At 33.2% G+C, this 19125-nt stretch overlaps 1 protein-coding gene across 1 annotated transcript in view; it reads right to left on the reverse strand.

The window, feature by feature from the left end:
* LOC128556656 (mucin-like protein) overlaps positions 1-19125 on the reverse strand; it is a 38824-nt gene that overhangs the window by 15678 nt on the left and 4021 nt on the right. Inside the window, exons 2-9 of the mRNA XM_053542258.1 lie at positions 17021-17219; positions 16242-16417; positions 14941-15031; positions 13778-13859; positions 12403-12615; positions 7612-7789; positions 4545-4847; positions 1959-2132 (exon numbers count right to left, since the gene is read on the reverse strand). Coding sequence (XP_053398233.1) covers positions 1959-2132; positions 4545-4847; positions 7612-7789; positions 12403-12615; positions 13778-13859; positions 14941-15031; positions 16242-16417; positions 17021-17219 — 1416 coding nt within the window. The remainder of the gene's footprint in view (positions 1-1958; positions 2133-4544; positions 4848-7611; positions 7790-12402; positions 12616-13777; positions 13860-14940; positions 15032-16241; positions 16418-17020; positions 17220-19125) is intronic.

Below are 19125 nucleotides of genomic sequence, written 5' to 3' on the forward strand. Positions count from 1 at the left end.
ACCCCTAATAATAATGTTTAAAAAGTGGTATTTGCTAGGTATATTCTTAAGTTGACTGTATGTTGCAAATTTAAAACAACTTTTACCGTGTCGTCTTTTTATATATATTTTTTTTATAATTTATGGTGTTTCTGCAAGATGAAATAGAGACAAATTGCAAAGTAATGGCCACTGTCTAAAACGTTTGCAGAGAATTCATTCTACCATTAATTGTAATAAAAGAAACACTAAACTATTGGTAAACAATAACAAAAACACAAAATAAAACCGTTGGTATAATTTTTTTCATTGGTGCCTCAAGTAAACGGATTTAATGAGACCGAATTCTAACTCCAACATTGAAAAATAATGGTCGAGTCAAGCGGAAATGTTTTACATTTTGCTCACTTCATTAACAAAAAATGGGGTAGAAGTAAAACCTACCTACATTTCTTCCACAATATGTAATCTAAATAGTAAAGGCAAAATAGAGAACTATTACGGGTCTAAATAATATCTTAAACTAGAACCGTAAACATCATATTGTATATTTAAATACATTGACACAATTTCCGGAACAATCAATGATCCTTTTGCTAGATTCGCTTATCGTTATTATAAACTTAACAATACATGTAGGAAAGAAATTCAAGACTTGAACGAAAACCTATATATTTGCAAACTGAACAGACGATACATGCAAGATACAATATTCGTAGAGACCCATTTTCGCGGCTTCCGTGATTGTATGAATCTAGTTCCAGCGAACACATAAAGCCCTCAATCATTTGGTTTTTATAAAGATGAAATCCTCATGAAAGTCAACTTTGATAATTTCTTGTCCGCAAAATTAAATGAGTCCACAGATTTACAGAATAACGTTATCCTTAAAAATGTAGCAATTTGATAATGAAATAGATATCAGCTGTACTAAACACCTTTCAAATACTATTAGCATTGTGCTCATCAGAAACGCTATTGTAATATCGTTTGATATGTGTGTTCACTTAATATCTAAACTCTATAGTTAATTTCTATAGATTCCGTCACTATTATAGTCAACGCGTATGAAGCGTTTGTAAACAAATGAGCATTTTAATTCTGAAAGCTCATATCTACCTACAACACAATACTCTAACGTCACTAACACCATATGCAATACCTGTATATCTCGTTTCAAACTTAAAGCATTTAAAATCTATTCATAAAAGATCAGTAATAATGTATCAATAAATATTCAAACAATGAAAAGTGTTTTGAAATAATCGTAGTGCAGATGTTCTTTGACAAGATCGTTTACAAAGTTTTCTTTCTTTATATTTTACCGTCACAAGACCAAATATACTACACTTACTGACGACAGAACTGTTTTATACATTTATGACAATTAACAAGCGACATTATCCAGCAGAAAAGTCTACAAGACTTGTTTTTCCTCCTAATCATATGTCAGTTACTTTGAAATCATCAGTGTCCATGCATAATCGATATTTATATATTTCGTATTTGAGTCATATGTAATAATGACAATACATGTAGACGCTCTATAAGAAATATTATCCTAACAAAGAAGTAAAATTCTGTTTCATTTTATGTTCAAACATATAAATGGTAAGGTAGATTTCCCAGAGCACATCAAACACAGTCATGATTTACTCACAAAATTACCGTTTTGACTAAACTAATATAAAACGATTTAATGGTATAGGTGTATCAGGCACTATAGATTTTATGTTGTTGGAAATGAAACATTTAATATATTATACTTTATTCAAACCAATTTATCCGAATACGTGTGACAGAATTCGTTTTACAGTCGCTAACATTTTATGTGTAAAATTACATAACTATTTTAGCAATTAAACAGTTGTACTATAATTATTATTCATCTCTAAAGCAATTATGGATACAAAGATACCAGGTCAAATTTAAGAATGTGAATGTACGGATTACGGGTCAAAAAGTATCTAATATCTTACCAAGTGTATACTCTTTTTCCGGCAGTTCTGTTTGAACTTCGAATTTAAGGTCATCCTTGTCCGTGTTGTCATCATAGACGTAGTTCTTTAAATCTATCGTCCAGTTTAAATCTTCTTTATATCGTACAGTGATGTATTCGGGGAAGCTCTCTGAGACATTTGGGGGATGATTATCTAAATAGAAATACACACATACTTCATATGTATTGGAATTATAAGTTTAAGCTCACTGACTATGCTTTTTGTCTGTCGTACCCGCTCTGATCGTCATGTGACAAAGCCATCAAAGAGGTTTAACCAAGTAAAAAGATATTTATGAGCCTATTATCAGAGGCAAACCAAAAAAAAAATATCTATATATACAGTGGAGTACGATTACGTACAAAATTATATTATGCTTTGTGACATTTTAACTTCCAATGTGGATTTAACTTCTTTGATATAACAAATGCGTTCTTCATGTCGGTCATTGCTTCATTTTAGCCAATACAAATGTTACTCATTATGCTACTTGTTTCATTTTATAATTGGAATTATTTATTCTTAGATCTACTTGAAAATTAATAGTGACCATATAACATAATCGTAATGTTCTTGGTCAGTCGATGTTTCTCTTTCGTTATCCCTTAAGTTGTACTTCAATGTACGTTATATGTTCCTTCTACCAAATTGTTTATACATCTGCATTGTGCAGCCGTCTTTTTGCTAATCTGTCAATCTGTTGTGTAGATTCAGCACTTTCTCTGTGCTTTTATTAGTCTGTGCTGGGCATTGTTTAACTTGTTATGTGCAAAGAAACAATTTATGCTGTGCATTTAATAGTTTGCAATGTTCGTGTTTTAACTTATTTAATAGATAAAACAAAACAAATCTGTTCATGGACTCGTTGAAGATGTACATTCATTCCGTATGTAAATACATCGGTTAGTTGTGGCATTAATAAAATAATGCATTTTTAAACAAATATTCAACAATCAAACAAGCCCTCAAATCCATCCACCCATCATAAAAGCAACACGCCACCAATCCGAAAAACAGCCGCCTTAAGCTCACTAATAAGCCAAAAACAATCTTCTATCCATCAACGACCCAAAAACTATTCTCTTAACTGGCCCACTTCCAAAACAGAACCGGCTCTCAGCTGCATAACAAAGCCAGAAAAAAGAAATAAATTTAATCTTACTGTATTATTATTGTCTTAGATTATTGCTCGTATGACAAGTATTTCAAGGAAAATAGAAAATTGGATTTCACTACTGAAATATAAACTTTGTACAACAGTATTCAAGAATAAAAAAAATAAAACTGATGAATTATTTTGCATGTAAATACAGCGGTTAGTTGTGGTATTAATAAAAATAGTGCATCTTTAAACAAATATTCAACAATCAAACAAGCCCCAAAATCCACCCAACCCATCATAAAAGCAACACGCCACCAATCCAAAGCCCCCCCCCCCCCCCCCACACACACACACCTCACAAATAAGCCAAAAGCAATCTTCTATCCATCAGTGACGCCAAAACTATTCTCTCAACTAGCCCACTCCCAAAACAGAACCGGCTTTCAGCTGCGTCACAACGCTAGAAAAAGAAGTAAAATTACTATGAGACGGTACGACGAGTGGACGACGCATAGCGCACAAAGGGTTAGGAACTGACGAAGGACAATAAGACAGTATGATTATGTTCCATGTTAAGACTCATATAGATATGAAGATATCATTTAAGTTATATAATAAAGAACGTAGCATATTGAATAAATAGATTATAAACGAATCACTGTTTTGCACGAAGAACCGAAAACAACTTATTTCATTATTCTTCATAATCCTCTTTTTAATTCAGAACCGGGAGTTTTAAAAAGGCCATAATTCTGACAAAATGCATATCAGAGTTATGGGGCCTGGTCTGCATAGTTCCCTAATGATAATAAATAAGTGTGCAAAGTTTCAAAGCTGTAGCTCTTCAGAGTTTTTGAGAATAGGTGAACATAAACAATTTTAACCAACGCCGATGTCGACACCGCCAGTAACGCCGACAATACCTCGTAGAGCTGAAAAGGATATCTTAAAATATTGTGTAAATTACAATTGTAACTCCTAAATGATAACGTCCGATAAACCTCACCTTGCTTCCGTTCTTCTAAACAGTAACATTCTTTATTCCATACTTATGCTTTCTTCTTCGAATCAGCAAAGATTCGCATTAGCACCTGACTGTCTCATATGTTTGCATTGGGTACACTTGATTCCATACTGAACGGTGCGACAATTTTATTAACTTTCGTTGACAGATAAAGGTATCTGTATTGCGGCGCTTCTATATACTTTTAATAGATGAAAGTATCCGCAATCTTTTTTGTACAGAGAAAAATGAGTATAGAATATAAGATTATTCATACAGTGTCCTGCTTATTATGGCGATATATTGGAACATTTACACATCCGAAAAATAAACGAGTACTTGTCCAAATATATCGCCGTATAATAAAGAACAACATAAGTAGGTTAAAGGCTAATTAAGACAACAGGGACATAACACATATAGCAAAATAGCATGACTGTATGTAATTGTAACTTCTTACGTAATGTCTCCCATATACGATGTGTCTCCTTCGCTGCAGACATTTCAGCAATGCCTAGGTTAATGTCGCCTGTTCTTGCGATAGCTAACAAGCACTGTACATTAGGTGCATTGTTCCATTTATTTATGCATGTAGTGTTGAAAAGCGATATGTTTGATTTGGTATAACCTTCAAACAATGCTGTTAGGTTCCCCACTAGCTCCTCTAGGAATCTCGGACGTGTATGGTGCTCGTTGTAATATGTGTAATTTCCATTTGTTATCGAATAGTTGAAATTGCTTTCCAACTCATCAGTTAGAGTCCCTGAATTTGATACAAATCAGCCAATGCTTACTATATTTATAATAATATCACGATTTTAGATTTTGGAAAGAATGAGTAGCTATTTTTAAATAAGTTTTTAAAATACGGTCAATTCCATTGCTGATACCTACTTAAATCCGGAGGAAATAATATTTAATGACACTAACGGAATTTTAGATAATGAAAATTTCATGTAAATTTCAACAGTGGCAAGGAATTACAAATGTTCATTAATTTTGAACATTTTAGCACGTGCAACAAGTCTTATTAATTACGGCTTGTGACCTAGACATGTATGACTATATATATTTGATAACATCAAAATAGCGTTATATGATCAGATATAAAACGTATAAATTATGTAAGGAAAAACTTTTGTTGTATAGGGTGATTAATGTCGAAACATTCTTCTAGTAAGACCCAATCAACTCTGAAAATGTATGAACATGTTCCAATTAAAAATCTTTTCTTGTTCAATCCATTACATCATGCTTTAACTAAAATCCAAAGAAATAAACTGCGTGTAATGTCACTCTGTATAATGTTGTAAGAGACGCTCAATGTAAGTTAATAAGCTAGTAATATATTATTCAATTTATATCTATTTATTTATATTGTTGGGTAGAGGAAGACTCCAAGTGTCCCTCTGTACATTATTTCATCACGAGCGGGCGCTTAGGCAGAACCACTGACCTCTGTAAGCCAGCTGGGTAGTTTCCTCACATGTTAAATTCAACGTCCCTAATGAGGCTCGAACTCACATCGATGAAGGGCAAGTGATTTGAAGTCAGTGCCTTAACCACTCGGTCTTGAAAGCCCCTATCTTAATATAATATCATGCATAGTTATATAGTAACTCTAGAATACAAAATGTTATTTCCTTAAATATGCAATTAACTGCATCAAATATCAAAATCTGATATTCTTCACATATAACTTATTTTTTTGCAAACGTGGTATTGTAGTAGTTTGCGAAACAAAATCAAAAATCTCTACTGAAACTTTATCAGATTTACATGACATGTAGTTGTTGTATGGGCATGTGATATGATTTGAACAGAGCCTATAAATTGTCAAAACATGACTGATTTGGGAATAAGAAGAGAAAAGATGGAATCAATTGCCCGAGGTAATTGAAAAATTTGTGAACAAGCTGTCGAGTTACTTTTAAAGTTCAAACCAGCATAATGTTACCGGTTGGATATACATGTATCTTAATGAAGCTACTTATGAAAATAAAGATAAATATTCGCTGCTGTGATATATGTCTCAAGGTATGCAACAAAGGTCTGGAAATACAAGAAAATCAAAGACATTACAAGGATGGGATGATAAATAACAAATTATGTTTGAAAACACTTTGTCACCTCCTTAGTAAAAAGGATTTACGTTTTATGCTTTGGATTCAGTGTTGTTATATTTTCTGGTCTTTTTGGATTACGGAGTCCATTCAAAACATGTGTAATAGAGTTCCGCTTTAGCCGGTGCTAGGGGGCGTGAGAGGTGTTGCACACTGCATTACCTCTCATGAACACTCAATCAAATCGCACTTGCTTTTATTCTTTTTGGTTACATTCTTTACTTGCAAAGGATCATTTTACAGATTTTATTAACTATCACAACAACATCCTTAAGTGCCGTGTGGCGGCTGTAAAGAGTCTCCCCGCACTTGAATTCAGAGTTATTATATTTTCTGGTCCTTTGGGGTTACGGTGTCTATTCAAAATATGTGTAAAAGAGTTCTGCTTAGGCCGGTGCTAGGGGGCGTGAGAGGTGTTGCACACGTCATTACCTCTCATGATTAGACTCAATCAAACCGAGTCTGCTATTTTTCTTCTTGGTTGCATTATTTGCTTCTAAAGGATATTTTAACATATTTTATGGGAATATATTTAGGAATTCATTTCCATTTCACGAAGTAGAAGAAAACGTAAAATATATTTTACTATGAAAGTGGAGCAGAAAATGCGTCAAATATATTGTCTTTTGTGAATTTATTACAATGGCATTATACTAGTCTTGTAGTCTTTCAATTATGACTATTTTATTACATAAAAAGATAATAATAAGGTACATTGAAACACAAATGTTAGGCCAGAAGTGTAGAAACAACTGGTTGAAATAGTGTTTGGTTACTGGTATGTCTACGAATTTTCTTGTTGAACCATATAGGGTATGTGTAGTAATCCGTTTAAAAAGTGACGTAAAACCGAGGTATTGCAAATTAATTTCCACATTTTTGTCAACTTAGATTTAATCTGTTGAAACAGGTTTTTCATAGAGAGTGCTCAATATTGGCCCATTCTTATCTCTGCATTAGATTCAAAACAAATGTCTGTCCAGTTATAACTTGATTATAGATGCTTTGGAATAAATCCTTTCTAAGCAATTACAGCACAAAATTAGTTTTTGACATACATCATTTGTTAAAATACAAGGATTTCTTAAGTTTCTGTATGGTAGAGAGCTGGCATTGATCTAGTGTTTGATGAATTTATTCTCAATATATTGCAGTGTTATTACGATTTCATAATTCATTCATGCTTTCCTTTTCAAGTGTAACCAGTTTATGCTTTTATCTTGCAAAACAACGAATTGTCTCTTAAAAATATGATTTTAAATAATATTGGGTTGTCTGTAACGCTGTCTGTGTTCCACATTCTTTAATATATATTAATATCAAATTTGAAGCAAAGCGTATTAATCATTTATTCTGTAACAACATAAATGATAAAAAACATTTTAAGGTATTCCTTTTACTTACATGATTCACCATAATCGAATAAGACAGACGCTGACGAGTTAGCATCTACTTTAGTGCCGTTCCTAAACACAAATTTTTTGTCTTTTTGAAGGCCTGCTAATCCTGTTATATTTATCGACTCAGTGTATCTATGAACATCAATGCTCAGACTTATGAATTTCCCAGCTGTAAATATAATCTGAAAAAGAATCGTTTATTCAAATTTGCATTTTAGTTGACATAAAGTATAAGTTAAGCGTCATAAAAATACTTATGATTGGTGCAATTGTAATATCAATTAGATAATATCCTTTACCTTTCACTGCTTATACATACATTGAACCAGTAAATAATTACAAATAAAACAACGTTACATGAATCACACATGGTAACTCACGAGGAAACTTCAAATACGACATTTGCATAGCAGTATAAGGAAGAGATGTAACGTACTTACGTCCGATATTTATCTTAATAATTAGCAATTTTTTCGAATAGAAACGCCATTGCTTTTACAGAGCAGCCATGCAGACCTCGGGCATGTAAAATGGTCCTTTGTAACACTAGGAAAGTAACACAACTCTTAATTACTTTCGACGATATGCGCATTTATTTGACTGGTACGAATGTATGGGTACGAGATGTTCAAGTCAAGAAGTGTTTCTCTCACGTCATTTTTCATTCCTATATATTACTGGTAAACAAAGGCGATACATAATATATTCAGTTACAGAGGTATATATCGAGATTTACTTTGACAGACGGACTGTCGTGATATTAATATATCAACATTACTCGTTAAAAATTATGTATATAACATAATATTCATTCATACATTATGAAAATATCTGATTTAATTACTTTGCTGAAAAAAGTCATTGCTGATGACAGAAGGGAAGAGGAGCATAAAGTCTAACCTCAAGAAGGAGCACAAAGTATAACCTCATTAAAGAGCACAAAGTCTAACCTCAAGAAGGAACAAAAAGTCTAATATCATTTATGAAAACATATTGAAGTAATCTTTAAAACCGCAGTTGTCGCAAAAGAAAAAAATTCTGGCTGATGCAATTGTGTGTAACTATATTTTATCAACATTTAAAATTTAAAAAAAAATCAAATGCGAACTAATCTTTATAACAAGCGATTGTGACTGCGAGAAAGAAGAATAGATAAGGAAAACGCTTCACAAACATTTCGACTGCAACGTTTTTTCATATAATGTATATATTTCACTGTTTTTTACGGCATTCTTTAATTTTATGACAGTGTGAAAATGTATATCAAATATGCCTTAAATCTAAACTGGATAAAGTTATTAAACAGATTTCCGACGCTTTCACCGTCAATAATAACGATTTTTCATGCGGAAGAATACTAATATTCATGATTGATTTCCGCAAAAACAAACAATAAGCAAACCTTACGAAACTTCAAGTAAATATAAAGAAAACTAATACGAAGTCTGACCCAACCAAAATTAATATGAAGAATAAATATGAAGCATGTTTAAGATTATACCTTGGCAGTAAAAGTGTACTGACCTGATGGGAAACTTACCTGTTAGTTTCGAAATAAAAAAGAAAACAATTGCAACTGCTATATAACGCCCAGTAAACAACAGAGCTACCTCTTTCAGAGATATACGATAAATTGCTCTGTCACAACTTCCGAGGTAGTACATGTCGTGATAAAAGAACGTCAACAAAGGTGAGTGTCATCATAAATATTTATACTTTTACAAGCATTGAATCGAATATCAAAATTCGGGGAATGGAAGGTGATGTAGTCTAAGATATGATTTAACTTTACAGAGAACTTAAAGCTCGCTAATTTAGTCTTGATATGTGGTCGTGGCGATGTTTACCAGCAAGCTGATTTAGTTGTGAACTAGGCCGTTTCGTCATAAAAGCACTTTCATTGTCACATGTTTGCATTTTAACTGATATCAAGAAGCAAACCGAGTAGGCGTAAGATGGCTCTAAGGTATACAATGTATTTGGAAATACAATTTGTACCGAAAATGGTTTGGAAGTAGAAATATTCACTTTTCATTGTGAGAGACAGCTCTGTCGTAAAGGAGATAGTCCTGTCACCATGGAGATAGCTCTGTTTTTATCAGAGAGCTCCGTGTTCATTATTTTTATGCTAGATTGAGATGTTTACAATATTTACGTTGTGTTGTCCTCTTTTGAAATAATATACAGTCACGTCAATGTTCGATTGAGCATACATATGTATTAATGTGCCAAGTACTGTTTGATATAGATGTTTTATAAGGCTATATTTGTAAACAGTTATTAATCCTGTTAACTTTTCTTAGTTGCAATGAAGTAATGTTGGCAGTGTTATCGATTCCTAACGATTGATTTTGTTCCAGATGGGTGCATTTAAAGGAACAATTAAGCATTTTTGTTAATCGAAAAGGAAAAAGGGCAGAAATCTGACAATACATATGAAGAAAAAATAACAAAGGGCCGTAACTGTGTGAAAAATCATTCAAACGGAACGTGTTTTGCACAAGCTAAACTTGACTTGGTACCAATGATAAATATAAGGTTTGATAAAAGTCTGGCATATATGGACCGAGAAATAGCGAGGAGATTTTTTTCATAATAACTAAGTGAAAAATCATACAAATGTGACCGCTTCGCAAATGCACAACAAGGCTTGGTTCTGATAGTAATTACAAGGTTTGATGGAAATCCGGAGAATAGTTGCTGGTTGTAGACAAAGTCCGTCTACAGACGGATAGACCGACGGACGTACGGACCGGAATCCAGTATAATAGATATAAGAAAACATAAAGCAAGATGTATTATACACATGTTGTATAAATATAAAAAATGTGAAAATTGAATTGTTTCTCATAACTGCCTTAACTGCTATACTGATACGTTCAACACTGTTCAAAACTGTAAATGTAACTCCGAGCTGTCTCCATGCGGCATGACTATCTCCTTCACGACAGAGCTGTCTCTCACTATAAAAAAGTGAATATTTCTACTTCTAAACCATTTACGGTACAAATTGTATTTCCAAATACATTGTATACCTTAGAGCTATCTTACGCCTACTCGGTTTGCTTCTTGATATCAGTTAAAATGCAAACATGTGACAATGAAAGTGCTTTCATGACGAAACCACCCAGTTCATCGCTAAATCAGCGTGCTGGTATACATCGCCACGACTACAAACCAAGACTAAATTAGCTAACTTTAAGTTCTCTGTAAAGATAAATCAAATGCTTGTAAAAATACAAAAACTGTGATGACATTCATCTTTGTTGACGTTCTTTTATCGCGACAGTACTACCTCGGAAGCTGCGATAGAGGCATTTACCGTATACTTCTGAAAGAGGTAGCTCTATTGTTTACCAGGCGTTACATATTAAAAAATCACAGCAAAACATATTCCTGTAATTATCGGCGCACTATGTACTATACGTCATTTTCAAAGACATTCGCTTTCAAATAAATTGTATTATATATCATACCTTGAGTAATTTATTTGATGTAATGAGTGTTTAAATATTATGCTGCGCTGAACTTTAATTTGCTAATCAAATTTGAAAATATCTTAAACGTCATAGTATACTGCTTAGCCTCGCAGTACAGTAAAGTAATCACCGCTCGGGCTATTGATGACTCGAAATCAGGGATGACTCGAGCAAGCAACAGATGCGGTCATGATCAAACTTTAGTACATGTATATTCTCTTTTTAAATCGTTTATAACTCGAGAATTTGCTCATCACCTTGGACTTGCAATGATATGTGTTTTACTGTACTTGCAAAATGGGAATATCTAGCTTATAACAAAGGTCTAGTTTTAAATTCCAGTTACAGGAATGTGATATTATTTGTCTCTTTTGAATGAATTAATTTTATTTATTTGTATTATACTGTAAGTTCACGCTCTGATAGATGCAAACTGTTTTACCAAAATGACTGTCCTTACATTAATTGGGGCCTACTTTAAATGTTAAGTGAGCAACTACGCTTCAGCATCACTTCTATTTGTCTTTTTTTTCAATTGAAATGAAATGAAGTGATTGATATTGTTTATCTTTCTTAAGGTAGTTCTGCACGTTTGAGTTTATTTTTTTTCTACTACGTAGAATTTGATTAAACTCCAATTTTTCAAAACTTCAGAATATATCTAGAAAATTCAGCAAATAAAAATGATAGGGTCATGTGCTTGATTTTTTGCTAGACTGATTTAAAAAATTTGAACCTCACGCAATATTTCATAATGGGAGTATATGGGAAAATCATAACTTTCATAACACTTTTGCGAATAGAAATTTTTATACAATGTAGATTTTGATGAAACATCTCACAGTAGTAAATGATCATATGTCTTATAATTTGGTAAAATAAAATGTTTAGGTCCGTGTGCTTATTTTTGAGATATTTGACCATGATTAAAATGAACCGAATTTCATGCTAATTTTGAGACAGTATTTTGAATTATTTAACGTGTCATTTGTTTTAATATCATATTTTGACTTTAGAAATATAGCAACAGTGCCATTTTAATAAATTTACTCACAGGTTGTCATTATTTCATAAAATAATTTTCATATCCGTACACCGAATCCAGGCTTTATTCTATGTTTTCCAGATAAATGACGTTACGCCATCACTTCCGGTTTATCAAGCGTGCAAAACTACCTTAAATAATATAGCTAGATATTCCCGTCTGGCAGCTAGTCATATGAACAAGTGATTAGAAACGTCATTTTAAGAGAAATTAATTTTTCATTATTCGATACATTAATGGTAGCACAGGTAAGTATGAAATAAATAATTACTGTTCTTGCAAAGTCCTTAACAGCACAGCCTTGAATAACTACTTTACCATGGCCAGCAATTACAAAGCAATGACCTCTCTTCGGTGGAATTACACAAGGATGTATCGGTCCATTGCGATTCGCATTACAGATTTGTGAACCGTTGCTGTAGACCTTTATGTCGTCGTTTTGTCTGTCGATGTACATCTCGAACAAATCGCCGGTTGCATAATCCTACATGATAAGGAAACAAAGTCTATGTTTGATTAAAAAAGATTTATTCATTTTTTTATTAAAATATCATCTTCCTATAAAAAGTTAAAACGGTAATCACTCCAGGGCATCCTTACATTACAATGAGCTATTTATCTAGAAACAGGTAAACACGCCGAGTGTCTAATTAAGGAAGACTGGAATAGTTGTGCTTTAAAAACATGGAAAACGCTTTGTCAAATTTCATCTTCAAATGGATGTATATTTCTGTACTATATGGAGTGTTTATAGATAAAATCTGTGAAGAGATCCTTTTGAAGCATAAAATGCAAAAGACAATATAACAGTAGACTTGGTTTGACTGAGTCCATTCATGAGAAGGTAATGGATCACGTAATGATCTGGTTGTGCACAATATGTTCAAGTACAATTTAGTTGATAGAAAAAGGCCGCCCCATAGTTGCATAGTTGAGTGGAGTGTTTCTGTCACCTTTCTGGTGAAGGGGAGTGACCGTTGTCTGTTTCCAGTAACCCTGATCAGTTTCTTGTTTAAGTGTGAAGATAAGAATTGAACAGTAAATGCTATAGATAACACCCCTGCAAAAACGGGAGGATAAGTAAATCTGGTCGTTGAGCCTTTTGAGGGTTGATGTCATTCAACTGTTTCAGTTCTGCAGAATTACTAACAGAAAAGGTGTACATGGAGGGAGTTGGGTTACCCGTTATTTAACACATGGCGGCGTGATCATCCGTGGTTAATAAACTGGTCTTAGATTTAACTAGCTCTTCTAGACCTGCAGAAAACTCTTTATTTTCTGCGGGATAGGCGTTTCGTTTCACGCATTAACCATGTTTGGTGCAAGGCGGTACGGATGGGCATGACAGATTTACGGATAAAGAAGCAACACATATTTATTTGTTAGCTAACTCAATAGGACGTTAATGATCTCCTATATTCAAATGCATGTAACATACAGATAATATAAAAGTTGTCATATTTTAGTATTTGAGGCAATTACTATCATGTTCATAAGATATTAACAAAATATCGTTTAATCAAACTTGTTCAGTAACACACTTTGTTCTATAGCCTATATCAATGGTACTTAATACAAATAAACTTGCATATGAAAAGTTACGTACCGTACGTCATATAAGATTTCTATATACGTTGTACACTTACATATATTGAGAAAGCTGTGAACAGTGTAGAATCAAAATTCCCAGGTTTCGTATATTCAAGTCGCACTTGTATTTCTATTGCGCTGGAAACAAAATGATCAGTTGCAAACATCAGATATGCAGCCAATATAAAGTTCATAAATTTTAAGTATGAAATTGCACATTGCAAAAGTTAACGTATTCGAAGTTCTGAGTCATTTCAATACTGCAATATTTGTATTTATAAATCAAACTCGTAGTTTGCGTGTTGAAAATTGTCTTGAAAAGGCCAGGTTAATACGTAGAGTTTTGTATAAACGCCTAAAATACCTATAAATTAAAAAAAGAAGAAACGGAATTATAGTAATAATCGGACTGTGTACTGGTAATTCCTCGTAAGTGCTCGGTTTTATAATGGTATGTGAAGCCTCCTTTTTAGAAACTTCATTTTTTATTCTTACATGTTCGTGTGCCAATAGAATCCCTAATTAAAACTGTTATTTATCTTAAAGTATATTCAAATTGGTATATAAATAATAATGACAGTTATTTATTTCTGAACTGAAATCTGAGCTGTATCATAAAAAAATCATGAAATTATTTCTAAATGGAAAATTAAGAGAAAAGTACTATTTTCCGATTCGGAAGTGCATTTTGTATTATATTATTGAAGTTTCTATTTATTCTGATTTAACGCATTCATACTTATTTTAGGTATTGGTATATTGGTATCATTTCGTAAATGCACATCTATCAACCGACCAGGTATGCAATACGAAGAATAATATATTATGTTGTCTGACAATGTGTTTCATCAAAATATAACGGAACGTTATATTTCAAAAGTTTAAGCAATTTTCGCATGCTAGAAAGAGTGTTAGACTACTGTATAACAGTTGTTACAGAATAACATTGAGACGTTTTCAATACGAAGTATGGAACAAACAAATGTACAAGTAAGCAGAAGATTCAAGGTCATTTTCTTCCGGCAAATAATTATTTTTGACAGACGATAACATTCTAAGGCTAAATCAAACTCACAATGTTGCATTCTAGTTAACACTATGAAACGCATTTTGTTAACGTAAGCATGGACATTGCTGGCTGCCGGCAATTGTCAGATTTATAGTCTGTAATAATTTGCATTATCTGGTAGACTAGTCGTACATTTTTAAGAAAACCTACCTCGTTTTTAAGAAGACATATTCACCATGGCCATTAAAGTCGAATTCAGCACCATCTATTGTTTCAATATGTGGATCACCAAAAGACGTGACTATAGCAAAGGACATTTTAAGAAGATGATGATAAGTTGTGGTAAAAAAGAAAATATTGATTAACCCTTACCATGCTGGACAGGATTGATTCTGCCTTTGCGGCCAGTGTAGATCATGATCAGACTGCACGGATGTACAGGCTGATCATGATCTGCACTGTTCGCTATTCAGCCAGTATCTTTTTGGTAAATACCCCATTTAACAGTTAATGGTACTGTCCAAATTGGAAGACGGACAAGTTCATTATAGAAATTTAGCAGGGTAAGGGTTAAACATGTAACGAGATATAATTCTTCGTTTTCATAGTACACTTTCACTTAGTTTAAAACGCAGATCTTTGAACATTTCGTGGACAACCACTGGAAAAGTATGTTTGTGGTATATTATTAGGTGGAAAAGTATTATGTTTGTGGTATATTATTAGATTATTTAACATTGTTCTGTACACTACGGAGCTATATTTGGACGAGTACCCATCTGAGAAAACCATATTGGACGAGCCGCTAGGCTAGTACAGTATGGTTTTCCAAGCTGGGTACGAGTCCAAATATATCTTGTATTGTACAGTTCAATGTTAAATAACCTTTTTATTCTATGTCTATTTTATTTTAGTTTAAATTAAAAATAATTCACTGAATATTGTATTTCCGCCTTCCTGATTTCAAGACGCATAATCAAACTCTGTACATAGAGCGCCTACTTCACCCGATTTACATTCGGAACATTTTCACGCGTTTCAGGCTTTATCGTATGTTTAACATGGGATTGTTTGAACCTTCCAAATACAGAAAAATATAGGATTTTGTACGCACGTGCGTCCAATAAGGTAATATATTGTACGGTCACGTGTTGCGAATGAACGTTCATGATAGATAAAATAGATATGGAATAAATCAAGTTATTCACGCAAATATTCATATATTTCCGTATCAGTACGACTTAACATACTTCTGACACATACACTGATATAAGTTGTAAATTATCTAAACATATTATCTAGCGACATCCGTTTTTGCTATTGTTAAATGTATGTACCTGTCTAGTTTTAAAAGTATAATGATATAAATAACAGTTACTGTAGCGTTTAGAGAAGGTTGTAGCGGACTTAAACTGTTCTGTTACCAGAGTGGAATTTCGAATTTCGGTCGCAAATGTTTGCAAGGTGCTTCCATTGAAAAAAATCAAAAATTGTAAAGAAATAATACATACCCAGTGTAGGAGACTGATAAGCACTGCAGTCATCAGAGGGATTGATGTCATAAAATATGTCACACATTGTCTCATGGAGACAGCAGCTTCTTTGTATTTCGGACATATTTTTCCAGAATGATTCAAACGTCAAATAACCGCCTTGTGGAGGCCCGATTTGTAACATGCCATCAGCGCTGGATTTGAGAAAAGTAGCACGAAATCATCTTTACTTTAATATAATTTACAGTAATGCCAATAAAATTATAGTTTTAATAGTCAAATGTAACGTAACTATAATTGTGACGTACGTGTCTGTTTAATCGGAAAATAATTGAATGAGTAAAATAACACGTTTTAACAGTTTAGAAACAACAAATTTTCAAAGAGATACATTACAGTAGCCACTAAGTTTAGCTGTGAAGTAGTTTTGTGGTCTTTTATTTGTTTTTGTTGTCAAAAACACAAAATCCTTAACACATTTTTGCTGAAAATACCAGTTTTATGTTATCTTAGATCTGCTGAAGTGAAAAAGTTTATTATATTTAGACACTGCAATGACATCTAGCTACGAAAAGTTTGTATTTAGTGGTTATTGTCACTATATATTTCACGGTGATAGTACTGACAAGGGGGTTGCGAGCAATCTGTTACATTAACAGGTCCAAAGTCTTACGATAAATAGCAAAAGCCACAAAAAAAGACTAACAATAATATTTGTCTGTTTATAAACTTGCAGACATAGATAATGAACTCATCTATCATAGAAATTTATCAGAGAAAGTAACAAGTGATCAAACCTATAGCAGCACATCTGTTTAACACCGTCTTCGAAGAACCATTGCCGATAACAGTGTCCTATTTTTTCAAATGAATAATCAAGAATTATCTGCTTTTCTGAACAGGCACACGGCACCACCGACTTCAGCTTTGTTTTAATTATATTCCTCACGTCGTCGTCAGCTGTAAATTGTCGACACTCGTCTCGTCTTTCCAGATCTAATAAAGTAGACATACTAGGATTTACAAAATACAGTGTATGAACTCTTATGATTATTAAAAATTCAATCTATACATATTCTTTAATTTGCATAAGTCGCTCTTTATATTTACATGTACACAGGATTTGATTATGGTCCCATTTACAGCTGATCAATATACATTGAGCCAATTTTTAAAACGCCTGATTGAAGACAGAATTAACTTCTGCCTTGGACGGACTGCTTTGATTCTAGAGGTTTTTGTTAAGGCTGAAGTGGTTTTAAATCAATAATAATTGCCCTGAACGTACCAAAAGGTAATCACGAAGGTTTGAAACAAGTATGTTTCAGGATGTAAATTTTTTGTAACACCGATTTGAAAATATTGGTCCTCTTGTCAATTCTTTACAACTTTTGATTAAATTAATTATAGCTGTAGATTTATCTATGTTCAATCAAGGGGAAAATAAGATAAAAAGATCCATGTCTGAGTTCCATAAATATCAATTGCTGCTTGTGATATTTTTAATTACTTTACACTATTTTCAAAATTTACCCGAAGAAAGAATAAAGCGCTGACTTTTATCATTTCATTGACGGGCCCAGCAACATTTATGCTACACCGTTTGACGGCTACCAAGCATTTTCCTAGGTTTTCCGTATACATAACGTTATGCCGTCACTTCAGGATAGACAAGCGTGTACCTTAATTACAAACTTTACGTTCCCTTGATACGCTTTAGTATAGATTTTTTCAGTATTTAGGACATAATTTTAACCTATTCGTCTAAGATTGTTAATTTAACACTTACGTTTTTGTCATCTGAATACAACTTTACGGTTGTGCTTTATAAATAAAGCATTTGCCTCCTTTAAATCATGGGTAGACATACCTCAATATTGCAATGACGTGCGCAACATACTGCCAAGATACCACTGCCGTCAAGTTCACAAACAGTACAAGTCATTTGTTTGAAACATGCAACTAGGCTGCTTATCGATTCATTCAGTTCGCTTTTATTTGCTTTAATTTTATCATTGCTCGTGATTTTCCTTGTTTGTTTAGCAGGACACCTGACTATGTTTTATCACATAAAGAATTTAAAAAAACTACTCTCTTATTTCTTTGACAACAGTCGACTTGATGATATCTTTAAGCTACTGTGACATTCTGAAGAGCACATCAATATATCTCTGTGTATGGTGGCTTATAAAGGACATGTTGGATTCTCACATGTGCGTGTGCGTGACTTACGTTCCTCATTTTTTGTGTCGTCCTGTCACGCACAACAATGTGCCATAACTAAATCTTTGAAGGTTTGTTGTGACTTCTCGCACGACTGCAGCAATACGAAATATTGAATACAAAAGCACGAAATATGAAATAACAATGTCGCACTGGAGCAAGTGCCGCGACGAAATATAATGTTTTATTGCCACGCACAGGCCCGTGCGCACGCCACACCAACGCATTTTAATTTCAATCTACTATGTGTGTTTTCTACAGTAAAAACGGATTTGCAATATGTTTACTTTCACTTTCAAAACAGCAGTTTTATATATTTTGATACCAAATTACTAAACGTAGGTTTGATTGATGATTCCTTTTTCAGAACATTTCCCCTAATTGAAAATATCTCGCAGTCTTAAAATTTCAAAAAAAAAAAATGAATTGTTGAATAGTAACACACAGTTTTCAGCTTTCTTTGTTTAATCGAACAACAAATGTGATCGTATTAGAATTGGTTTTGAAACTCAATCAAAACTAGTCTGCTATTGCAGTGACATTGCGACGTCCAGATATTTGTTTATTTCTTTCTTTCTTCTATGTTATATATACGTTATAGTATGTCTATATATTGTGAGAGTTTAATAGTTTACACATCTATGTATGCACTGCTGTAGGCTTTCGTGTTTTTCTCCTA

This window comes from Mercenaria mercenaria, chromosome 4 (assembly GCF_021730395.1).
Source record: "Mercenaria mercenaria strain notata chromosome 4, MADL_Memer_1, whole genome shotgun sequence".
In the NCBI taxonomy this organism is placed as follows: Eukaryota; Metazoa; Mollusca; class Bivalvia; order Venerida; family Veneridae; genus Mercenaria; species Mercenaria mercenaria.